General features: G+C 36.8%; 1 protein-coding gene across 1 annotated transcript; it reads left to right on the top strand.

The window, feature by feature from the left end:
- The first annotated feature begins 9,502 nt into the window (after window positions 1-9,502).
- Window positions 9,503-10,127, top strand: LOC308657671 (calmodulin-1-like). Its single transcript, XM_081309588.1, has one exon. It carries the CDS (start codon window positions 9,568-9,570, stop codon window positions 10,015-10,017), a length of 450 nt encoding a protein of 149 aa, XP_081165714.1. The 5' UTR covers window positions 9,503-9,567; the 3' UTR covers window positions 10,018-10,127.
- Window positions 10,128-12,892: the final 2,765 nt, after the last annotated feature.

Here is a 12,892-nt window from a genome sequence, read left to right on the forward strand (position 1 = left end):
AAGAAAAAGAAAAAGAATCACAGAGTTGGAAAAAGAGACAACAGTTCAGGAGAAAGAAGCAGGCATGGGAGGATAACTGAAGGGGAGATAAGAATCAGGAGCAGCAATGATAAAGTTTTCACCTTCTTACAAGAAAGGTAATCAAAGGGCTTCCAAAAACAACTACTTAGAGAAAAACTTGCCCTGGGGATATTAAAAAATAACCTTAATATCACCACTTTTATAACATTATATATTTATTGCATATTCATTTTTGGCATCTTTTTCAACATACTTACCAACAACAGATACTTAATAATAAAGAAGGAAAAAGTCTGAATCAATACCTGGATATGGCATCTGAATCTTCTCCATGCGGAAGCTTCTGAAGTTTCTTATCAACCAGATCCAATGAAATAACTGGTGTCTACATAAAAACGGGGATTCCCAAATACTTAATGTGATTTTTTCCCTAGCTAAGAATTCAACATAGAAAAAAAAAATCTTTATTTTCAACCAATGGTAGAGTAAGAGGAAACTACAGATGGGAAGAGGGGGTGGTGATAGAAGGCCTCTGAATTATAAAGGGTATGAATACTTGAACATTTTTTTAGCATTCTTAAAATATAATTTACTGTGTTCATGTATTTGCTATATTTGAAACTAGCTTAGTGAAATGTTATCATCATTAGTGAACTGTTCGCCTATAATAAAAATGATTTGTACTTCCATAATAGCACTTGTCTAAATAACCTTACATTGTAATTACATGGTCCATATATATACAGTGGCTCTGAACATTTAAACATTTTCTTAAAATAGTTAATTCTTCTTTTCCAATTTTGGTTTCCTCAAAGGTAATCCCAGACTACAACACATATCTAGCAAAATAATCCCTCAGCTAATATTGTTACAGAGGGCATACCCCATCTCTTCCAGGGTTGAAGCTCATATACAGACAGCCCTTCATCATAGCTCCCAGGTGGCTACTTGAATGGCCACTTTCTAGTCATGAAGCTGTCCCCATTATTTCATCATGTCACTCAAAAAAAAAAAAAAAAAAACTGAGTGATTGCTATGAGCTAGGTGCTATTTCAGGTGACAAGTAAGTAGATCAAATTCTTAAAGTTATAGTCTCAATGGACAGAATGACAATTTAAAAAATATATTGGGCCAGATGTGGCTAAGCAAAGGAGGCAGACCACTTTTTTAGATAATTAGGGCTTCCATTTTTTAGTACATTTTTTAGTTGTAGATGGACACAATATCTTTATTTACTTTTATGTGGTGCTGAGGATCAAACCTGATGCCTCAAGCATGAGGGGCAAGTGCTCTACCACTGAGCCACAACCCCAGCCCATAGGGCTTCCATCTTTCTGAGGGGTAATATTTTGAGCAGAGATCAGAACAGCTGTGAAGAAATAAGCCCAGGAAGATTTGGAAGACCAATGTTCCAGACACTAGACAGCCCAGATAAAGCCCTATAACAGAAACAAGCTTAGCATGCTTGAGAACCTCTATATAAATACTCTTAATTCAGCCTCCCTGAAATACCTCAGCCTCTTATCTCTGGAAACCAGTCATCAGAGCCCTTTTCCCTGCTTCCTGGATCCTACACCCCCTCCTCCTCCAGCCCAAGTTAAGTTCCTTTTCTCCCTTTGTGGTCTGCTACAAAATTTTAACTAATATGTTTTTTATGACATTACTACTTGTAACATGAGTGGGAGGTGGGAAAATGAAAAAAATGCTTTATAACTTCTGTTACATATGAAGGAAAGAAGGAAATTCATTTAGAGAAGGATAAGAGTGGTAAAGAAGAAGAAGGAGAGGAAATGTTCTTTCTAAATTCCTAATTGGAATCTGGGACCCACTCTGCAAGTAAATTATATATGAAAATTTTGGTTAATGGGAGACTCTATTACATACTTAGGATTACCTTTTTCACTTAAGTAATGAAAGCTTCATTTATTGTTTGACAGAACTGCTACATAATTTGAATGAGTATATTTCTTTATAATTTTTAAGCAAAAAAAAAAATGGAAGGAGCAATTCTACATAGAAACAGGGTTCATTGCAGTATATTTGAACCTGGACATGGCATAATTTGGTAGATTTAATTCCTAAGTACTTCCCCATGCTATTCCTTTCTCCCTCCCTCTAAATCCCGAAATTCTTTATAGATGTTAAGGAGAAATAACACCACTGAAAGTACTGTCTGGTACTGAAAATAGTAGTGAGGCTAAAAGCAAATTTTTTTTCTAGAATGTTTTAAAGTATATTAAGAATCTAACCGGGGCTGGGGTTGTGGCTCAGCGGTAGAGCGCTCGCCTCGCAAGACCCTGGGTTCGATCCTCAGCACCTCATAAAAAAATAAAATAAAATAAAAAACAAGTGAAATAAAGGTGTTCTGTCCAACTACAACTAAAAAATAAATATTTTTTAAAAAGAATCTAACCATATTTTACTGGCTCTACTGATGCCCTCTTTTTAAAGTCATCACATCTCTTGCTCATATTATTTCAGTCTCCTAAAAGGTGTTCTTACTTTTGCCCTTGCTCCTCTATAATCTATTCTCAACACAAAAGCCAGAGTTATCTTTATAAATGTTAGTAAAATCTTACCACTGCTTTGCTCAAACTCTCCAATAATCTTCTGTCTTATTCCAAAGAGAACCAGCCTCCATTAGCCTGTGAGGGCCTTACTGTGATCTGTGTACCCATCACCACATCTCTCATCTCATCTTATATCTCTCCCCTCTATTCACCATTTCGTTGCTGTTCTGAACACCAAGGTGTGCATGACACCATGGCCCCTCCTCTGGAAGCCATTCTCCCAGCCCAAACACACTCCTTCTCTCCCCAACTGATATACCTAGCCTAGTTAACTCATTAGATCAGAAGCCAGCTTGTCACAAGTTATGAAGGATTCATTTCTGTTTTCTGTAAAAATATCAGGATGTCTGTATGGCCTGGCCATTAGTTGATGTTGTAAAGCTGATTGGAATGCCTGCCCGTGCCCTGAACTCACCCATGTCCGGTTTTCCCTGACCATATAACAACCCTTTCCTAAACCTTAGTGACGCCTCATAAATTCTGGCCTTCCCTGGCCAGATAACGACCCTCTCTGAGTCTCTAAGATCTCCATAAATTCTGATGCCAGGGCCAGCAAAACTTGTGTTATGCTCCTCAGAGTGTTGTTATCTGTAACCCCCCCTTTGTGTAACTTTTTGGGCTATAAAACTGGGCCAAAAAGAAGCCTCGGGGCTGTCCTTGGCTCCCACGATTTTGATGGACAAGGCAGCCCGGCCGGTCGAAATAATAAACTTGCTTTAATTTGATTTTAATTGGAGTCAGTGGTCTTTTCTTGCATCGTGGTCTAACACAACCACATGGTTGGCTCTCTTTACCCTTCCAGTTTTTGCTCAGATTTCTTTCTCTAAGTGAGTCCAAACTTGGCCATCAGGTTTAATACTGAAAACACCTGCCCATCCCTGTCCTATCCTCTCCGTAAACCCCTTTAACCTGCTCTTTATTTCCTATGGTATTTTCACCTTCTACCAAACTATATGACTTGATGATTTATTTGTATATAACTTAGTTTGTCTTTCTCCTCTTAGATATAAGCTCCCCAAGGTCTTGGATCTTTGTGTTTTGTTTGCTGATATATTTTAAGCACTTAGAACAGTGTATAGTAACAGCATATAGAAGAGCATATAGTAACACACAAGAAATGGGTTGAATAAATTAATCATTATACTTGCAAATACTGAAACTGTTTTAAGTTAGTTTCCTTCTTCTTAGCAAGTGTGGGGAGACAGTATTCCTTCAGATTTTGCACATTATAAGTACTCAGTAAATTGCTTATTTAAAAAAATTTTTTTTAGTTGTGCATAAAACAATATCTTTATTTATTTATGTGGTGCTGAGGATTGAACCCAGTGCCTCACACATGCAAGGCAAGAGCTCTACCACTGAGCCACAACTGTTATTGCAACTTTTGTCATCTTTTTTTTTTTTTTTTTACAACTTGTAGGCATCAGATTCTGATGCAATAGCCATAAAGTAGGTAGCCATTGTAATTCTTCTCGAATGTTGGGCAACAACAATGTTAGAATTGTATTGCTTCTGTTCTTTTCTCATTTTCTGTTATGTGTGTTACAAGACAACAAAATATGGGAGAAAAATTGGAGAGCAGAGTACTTAATACTAGATTAAAATGCTATGGTGCTAGTGATTTAGGAGGCTTGAGGCCCGAGGATCTCAAGTTGAAGGCCAGCCTTAGAAATTTAGTGAGACCCAAAGAAATTTAGTGAGATCCTGTCTCAAAATTAAAAATAAAAAGTGCTGGGGATGTAGCTCAATGGTAAAGTGCCCCTGGGTTCAAACCCAAGTATTAAAAAAAAATGCTATGGTGCTACATTTGATTCACATTTTTAAAAAAACATTTTCTTAGTTGTTGATTGATGTTCCTTTATTTCATTTTGCTTATTTATATGTGGTGCTGGGAATTGAACGCAGTGCCTCACGTGTACAAGACAAGCACTCTACCGCTGAGCTACAACTCCAGTCCCTGATTCACATTTTTTAAATAGCTTTATTTTGTTTATTTAGGTTTTTTTAATGTGATGCTGGGGAACGAACCCAGTGCCTCCTCACGCGTGCTAGGCAAGCGCTCTACCACTGAACCACAACTCCAGCCCTGATTTACATTTTTTTCACTTAAAGATTTTTATATTATAAAACATTTCAAATGCACAGGAAATTATATAATATGCAGTGTAATCACTCCTAGCATTATCAAAGAGTATTGTGTATGCAACATGAAATTATATGGCTACACACATAGCTAAAAAGTCACATAATGTCATTTAACTTTTATTTTGCTACAGGGTCACCAAATACATACATCAGAAATTAGTATCTCTAGGTACTTCGGTTCTTTAATTCATATACTACCTAAATAAAAATACATGTTTCTTATAACATCTCTGTGATATTGTATCTTAGATATGTCCTACACTATGTTAGTTGCTTTTGCTAGTACAGTTACAAGGCAGGCAATAAAAATGAAATGAAAAGAAAAAGACTCCAGGAAGTACCTTGATACCATAAAAGAAAAATCATTAAAATGTAATTATCATATAATACACATTTTCTATTTCAGATTATATATTTTTAAATGTTTTGTTATGCAGAATTACAGTTAAAGCATCCTCTCTTACCTAAAAGTTGAAAAATTCCTAAATGTATATCAACATATTCATCAAATTAATAGGCAATCTCTCTCTCTTGATTATAATATTTAACTATGCCAGTAAAGAGTATCTCTTTCGGAATAGTCAATCTTGGCTCATCATTCTGCTTTGAATTAACTGCTGCCTAACTGTAAATATGAACTGGTCAGGGAAATATTCCAAACATACAACTGTTGCATTAAGTCAGTTAATAATTGTAAAGGGAAAATGCAAAACACAATAAATTGATGGTTAACGTTTGCATTTAACTAAAGCAGTGTTTGATAAAACACAATAAAATCTAGTTTATTTTTAAACCCAAAGAAGTAAATTTTTTTGAGAGAATTCTTTCAATAAATTTTGCTGTAGAAACGAAGGACTGAATGTGTATTTGTGTGTGGGAATGGATCTTTTCCTCACCAAATACCATCACACTTTGTGTACCTTTATATTCTAGAAGTTAAAAAAAAAATATTTTGGCCATCTTTTTATTATTTCCAATTTTGTTAAGAGTTCATCTGTTCCATTCCATTAGTGGTTCCCTTTCCGTTTCCTGTCCAATAATGAGATACATATTGTTTTATTATTATTTGAAACTAAGACATAGGTTGAATATCCTTTATTGAAAGTGTTTGGAATCAGAATACTTCAGATTGGGGGAGTTTTTCAGATTTGGGGATATTTGCATAGATTATTAGCATGTTGTCAAGCTCAAGTCTCCAAAGTTTCAGAGTTTGGAACACTGCAGATTTTCAATTAGGGATTCTCAACATGTAACAAATATTTCCCCAAACCGGATGCACTGTTTATTCTACAACACATTGTTTTCCCTTTATTATCTTCCTACCCCAATAAGATAAGAAATTTAGGATCCTATTACTCCTCCCAACACACATCCCTCAGACACTCCTTTGGAAGGCCTTTAATCCCCCCTTCACATCTGCTGCTCTCCCAAATCTGCCCTCCTATTGCGGAGACAGGTTGCTATTTACTATAATTTCCCTTAACGGTATATCACCCTTTTTATTTTATTTTATTTTATGTTTGGTACTGGGGATTAAACTCAGAGGCACTTAACCACTGAGCCACATCCCCAACCCTTTTTAAAATATTTTATTTAGAGATAGGGCCTTGTTAAGTTGCAGAGGCTGGCTTTGAACTTGTGGTCCTCCTGCTTAGCTTCCCTAGCTGCTGTGATTAGAGGCGAGTGCCACCATACCTGGCCCCTTCTTTTTTACTTCTTAACTTTTTTTTGTATTCCAATAAAGCTTTATTTATTGACCCTGAAATGGACTACATTAGTTATACACAAAACAAAGACCTCATTTTTACTCTGTACCACCAAGCTGGCATGTGTTAAAATCTGCAGATTCTTCACACTCTTTACAATTATTTCCTCAAACATTATCTAGTTTTCAATCTTTAAATATGTTTAATTCAAGTTGTGTAAATATAGGATTGGTGTGAATCATATGGAGCCTGGATTTTCACCATAAGGGATTATGGTGAATAAATAAAATAAAAAGTAATATGTAGAAGTTAAAAACAGGTTTTAGAGTTAGTCAATGTGAATTTAAATACAGATTTTGCAGCTTTCTCAACTGTGTGATATTAGGTAAATTGAAGAACATTTCTACATTTTTTTTCATTTGTAAAACAAAAACATTTTATTTTGAAGATTAAAGGAAATAATGCATATCAAACTCAATACTGTTCAATGAGGCACATGATATTCAATAGATATTAACTCATTATCACTCTTCAGTGAGTCATTGCTAAGTAAATAATCTTTATTTTTATCTGTGCAAAAAGATCATCCATGACATTAGGGTTCAACAGTTCATTATTTAACTGGTTATATGCCATTTGGTAATCTGGAAAATTGCCTTAATGTAAGGTCATGTTTACTTAATTTAGGAGTTCTGTAATTAATTTGATTTTTAAGAGATGATGCTATAGTTTGGATGTGGAGTGCCCCCCCAAAGGGCCATGTGTTAAAGGACCATTGGGTGGTGGTGGGGCCTAGTGGAAGGGAGTTAGGTCACTGGGGACATGCCCTTGAAGTATATATTTGGACCTAGACCCCCACCTTCCTGTCTTTTTCTTTGGTTCCCAGCTATCGCAAAGTGAGTAGTTCCTCCCACCATGCACTCCTGCCATGATGTACTGTGCTGCCACAAGCCCAAAGGCCAAAGGGCCAAGCAATCATGGTGACATTTCTGAAGCTGTGAGCCAAAGTAAACCTTTCCTCCTTATAAGTTATGTAAGATATTTTGCTACAGCAATGGAAAGCTAACACAGATTGATTATGCAATGGGGTTCCTCAAATGACAGTGGCCTCCTCCTATCTCAGCACCACCAGGTAGGAAAGAAGCTATGCTTTTATGTTTGACGTGCTACTGTGACTACCATATATAACTATGGTTATTACATCTGTTTGCACATGTATGTTTAAAAATTAATATGAAAGCATTTTAAAGAAGTTCAGATAGTTTATGGAGAGTTCCAATTTTCATTACGGTTCATAAAAATGCAATTTTACCTTTTTTTTGATGGATGCAAATTTATTCTTTTTTTTATTGATTGTTCAAAACATTACAGAGCTCATGATATATCATCTTTCATACATTAGACTCAATTGGGTTTTGAACTCCCATTTTTACCCCAAATACAGATTGCAGAATCACAACTGTTACATAATCACATTATTACATAATGGCATATTAGTGACTGTTGTATTCTGCTACCTTTCCTATCCCCTACTATCCCCCCTCCCCTCCCCTCCCCTCCATCTTCCCTCTCTACCTCCTCTGCTGTTGTTCAATTCTCTCCCCTTTTTTCCCCCCCTCCCCTTACCCCTCATAACCTCTTATAATTTTGTGTATCATTGAAGGTCTCCTACCATTTCCATATGCTTTCCCTTCTCTCTCCCTTTCTCTCCCCCCATTCGTCTTTGTTTACTGTTAGTCTTTTCCTCATGCTCTTCCTTCCTGTTCTGTTCTTAGTTGCTCTCTTTATATCAAAGAAGACATTTGGCATTTGTTTTTTAGGGCTTGGCTGGCTTCACTTAGCATAATCTGCTCTAATGCCATCCATTTCCCTGCAAATTCTATGATTTTGTCATTTCTTAGTGCTGCATAATACTCCATTGTGTATAGATGCCACATTTGACAAGAACCATATGATCATCTCGATAGATGCAGAAAAAGCATTTGACAAAGTACAGCATCCCTTTATGTTCAAAACACTAGAAAAACTAGGGATAACAGGAACTTACCTCAACATTGTAAAAGCTATATATGCTAAACCTCAGGCTAGCATCATCCTAAACGGAGAAAAACTGAAGGCATTCCCTCTAAAATCTGGAACAAGACAGGGATGCCCTCTATCACCACTTCTATTCAATTTAGTTCTTGAAGTACTAGCCAGAGCAATTAGACAGACAAAAGAAATTAAAGGCATAAAAATAGGAAAAGAAGAAATTAAATTATCGCTATTTGCGGATGACATGATAATATACTTAACAGACCCAAAAGGGTCTACAAAGAAGCTGCTAGAGTTAATAAATGAATTCAGCAAAGTGGCAGGTTATAAAATCAACACGCATAAATCAAAGGCATTCCTGTATATCAGCAACAAAACCTCTGAAATGGAAATAAGGAAAACCACTCCATTCACAATATCCTCAAAGAAAATAAGATACTTGGGAATCAACCTAACAAAAGAGGTGAAAGATTTATACAATGAAAACTACAGAACCCTAAAGAGAGAGATAGAAGAAGATCTCAGAAGATGGAAAAATGTACCCTGTTCATGGATAGGCAGAACTAACATCATCAAAATGGCGATATTACCCAAAGTTCTCTACAGGTTTAATGCGATGCCAATCAAAATCCCAATGGCATTTCTTGTAGAAATAGATAAAGCAATCATGAAATTCATATGGAAAAACAAAAGACCCAGAATAGCAAAAACAATTCTAAGAAGGAAATGTGAATCTGGAGGTATAGCGATACCAGAGTTCAAACTGTACTACAAAGCAATAGCAACAAAAACAGCATGGTACTGGTACCAAAACAGGCAGGTGGACCAATGGTACAGAATAGAAGACACAGAGACTAATCCACAAAGTTACAACTATCTTATATTTGATAAAGGAGCTAAAAACATGCAATGGAGGAAGGATAGCATCTTCAACAAATGGTGCTGGGAAAATTGGAAATCCATATGCAACAAAATGAAATTGAATCCCTTTCTCTCGCCATCCACAAAAGTTAACTCAAGATTAGTCCGAGTGGAGCGAGTGAGCCGAGTGGTTGTGTGGTCGTGTCTCGGAAACCGGTAGCGCTTGCAGCATGGCTGACCAACTGACTGAAGAGCAGATTGCAGAATTCAAAGAAGCTTTTTCACTATTTGACAAGGATGGTGATGGAACTATAACAACAAAGGAATTGGGAACTGTAATGAGGTGTCTTGGGCAGAATCCCACAGAAGCAGAGTTACAGGACATGATTAATGAAGTAGATGCTGATGGTAATGGCACAATTGACTTCCCTGAATTTCTGACAATGATGGCAAGAAAAATGAAAGACACAGACAGCGAAGAAGAAATTAGAGAAGCATTCCGTGTGTTTGATAAGGATGGCAATGGCTATATTAGTGCAGCAGAACTTCGCCATGTGATGACAAACCTTGGAGAGAAGTTAACAGATGAAGAGGTTGATGAAATGATCAGGGAAGCAGATATTGATGGTGATGGTCAAGTAAACTATGAAGAGTTTGTACAAATGATGACAGCAAAGTGAAGACATTGTACAGAATGTGTTAAATTTCTTGTACAAAATTGTTTATTTGCCTTTTCTTTGTTTGTAACTTATCTGTAAAAGGTTTCCCCCTACTGTCAAAAAAATATGCATGTATAGTAATTAGGACTTCATTCCTCCATGTTTTCTTCCCTTATCTTACTGTCATTGTCCTGATACCTTATTTTAGAAAATTGATCAAGTAACATGTTGCATGTGGCTTACTCTGGATATATCTAAGCCCTTCTGCACATCCAAACTTTATATGGAGTTGGTCAAATGAGGGAACATCTGGGTTATGCCTTTTTTAAAAGGAGTTTTCTTTAGGACTTGTCAGCATGTTGTTGTTGAAGTGTGGAGTTGTAACTCTGCGTGGACTATGGACAGTCAACAATATGTACTTAAAAGTTGCACTATTGCAAAACGGGTGTATTATCCAGGTACTCGTACACTATTTTTTTGTACTGCTGGTCTTGTACCAGAAACATTTTCTTTTATTGTTACTTGCTTTTTAAACTTTGTTTAGCCACTTAAAGAAAATCTGCTTATGGCACAATTTGCCTCAAATCCATTCCAAGTTGTATATTTGTTTTCCAATAAAAAAAATTACAATTTACCCCCCAAAAAAGTTAACTCAAAATGGATCAAGGAGCTAGATATCAAATCAGAGACGCTGCGTCTGATAGAAGAAAAAGTTGGCTCCGATCTACATACAGTGGGGTCGGGCTCCAAATTCCTTAATAGGACGCCCATAGCCCAAGAGTTAATAACAAGAATAAACAAATGGGACTTACTTAAACTAAAAAGTTTTTTCTCAGCAAGGGAAACAATAAAAGAGGTAAATAGAGAGCCTACATCCTGGGAACAAATTTTTACCCCTCACACCTCAGATAGAGCCCTAATATCCAGAATGTACAAAGAACTCAAAATATTAAACAATAAGATAGCAAATAACCCAATCAACAAATGGGCCAAGGACCTGAACAGACACTTCTCAGAGGAGGACATACAATCAATCAACAAGTACATGAAAAACTGCTCACCATCTCTAGCAATCAGAGAAATGCAAATCAAAACCACCCTAAGATACCATCTCACTCCAGTAAGATTGGCAGCCACTATGAAGTCAAACAACAATAAGTGTTGGCGGGGATGTGGGGAAAAGGGTACACTTGTACACTGCTGGTGGGACTGCAAAATGGTGAGGCCAATTTGGAAAGCAGTATGGAGATTCCTGGGAAAGCTGGGAATGGATCCACCATTTGACCCAGCTATCGCCCTTCTCGGACTATTCCCTGAGGACCTTAAAAGAGCGCACTATAGGGATACGGCTGCATCAATGATTATAGCGACACAATTCACAATAGCTAGACTGTGGAACCAACCTAGATGCCCTTCAATAGATGAATGGATACTTCTTAACTTTTACTCATTCCCACACATTATTACCACATCCACTTGAGATGTGTGTGTGTGTGTGTGTGTGTGTGTGTGTGTGTGTGTGTGCAGGTGTGCATACAAAATGGGAGATAAGGGAAAACATAGGCGAGAGCAAAGATCAAGGTGTGTTGCCTACTAATGTTTATTTTCCTATATTGGGGTTCTTGTTATTTCTTTGTAGTCTAATTAAAGTATTTTCTCAAACATTTTCTTAGGATAGGGTTCTTGAGTGATAAACTATGTTTTTTCTTGTGGGTGCTAGGGTTCCTTGTGCATTCTAAGCAAGCACTCTTATCTCGACATACATCCCCAGACCTATATGAATTCCTGACAATCCTTAAATATCCTTCCTTCCTCCCTTCCTCCCTTCTCTTCTTTGTATTAAAGAATGGTGTCTCTTGCCTAATATGTGTGATTCGTTATCTTTTAGATCCAAGCATTGCAGGTGAAGAAACTACTGACAGTGATTACTTTTCTCCTATAGATAACCTGCCCTTTATGCCTAGAAGGCAGATGGACTGCTGAAAATTTCCTGCAAAGGCACCTAAATAAATCCTGTTTCTTCTTCAAAAAATTTGGAATGGAACCACCATTTGACCCCCTTATCCCATTCCTTGGCATATACCCAAAGGACTTAAAATCAGCATACTGTAATGACATGGCCACATCGATGTTTATAGAGGCTCAATTCGAAATAGCTAAACTATGGAGCCAACCTAGGTGCCTTTCACCAGATGAATGGATAAAGAAATTGTGGTATATATACACAATGGAATATTTACTCAGCCATAAAGAAGAATGAAATGATGGCATTTGCCCGTAAATGGATGGAACAGGAAACTATCATACTAAGTGAAATAAACCAATCCCCCAAAACCAAAGGTAGAGCCAGGCACAGTGGCACATGCCTGTAATCCCAGTGGCTCAGAGGCTGAGGCAGGAGGATTGAGAGTTCAAAGTCAGCTTCAGCAAAAGCTGATTGATTGGTGACACATGCCTATAATCCCAGCAATTTAGAGACTGAGGCAGAAGGATCACAAGTTTGAAACCAGCCCTAGAAATTTAGCAAGATCCTCAGCAAAACAAGACCCTTTCTCAAAATAAAATATATTATATATTTTTTTTAAAGGTCTGGGGATGTAGTTCAGTGGTACAGTGCCACTGGATTCTATCCTCAGTTAAAACAACAACAACAACAAAATGCAGTATTAGGTTAATCTTAACTTGGGTTTCTGGTCATTCCTATTGTTAATTAAATTTTTCATCACCCTAGCTACCAGATCATAATTAATGTTTTACCTTTCAATTAAACAAAATTATAAAAGCAATAACTATAGAAAATCTCTCGAAGAGCTCCCATGTCAGTGCCCTATGGACTATTTGGCCCATAGTCATGATTTTTTTTGGATATAAAAGTACTTTGAAAAAAATTAACTTG

Source organism: Spermophilus citellus (assembly GCF_964194105.1).
Source record: "Spermophilus citellus genome assembly, chromosome: 10".
Lineage (NCBI taxonomy): Eukaryota > Metazoa > Chordata > Mammalia > Rodentia > Sciuridae > Spermophilus > Spermophilus citellus.

Bases quoted from the DNA above. Each gene is read 5' to 3' on its own strand.
- LOC308657671 (XM_081309588.1), top strand. From the start codon at position 9,568: ATGGCTGACCAACTGACTGAAGAGCAGATTGCAGAATTCAAAGAAGCT.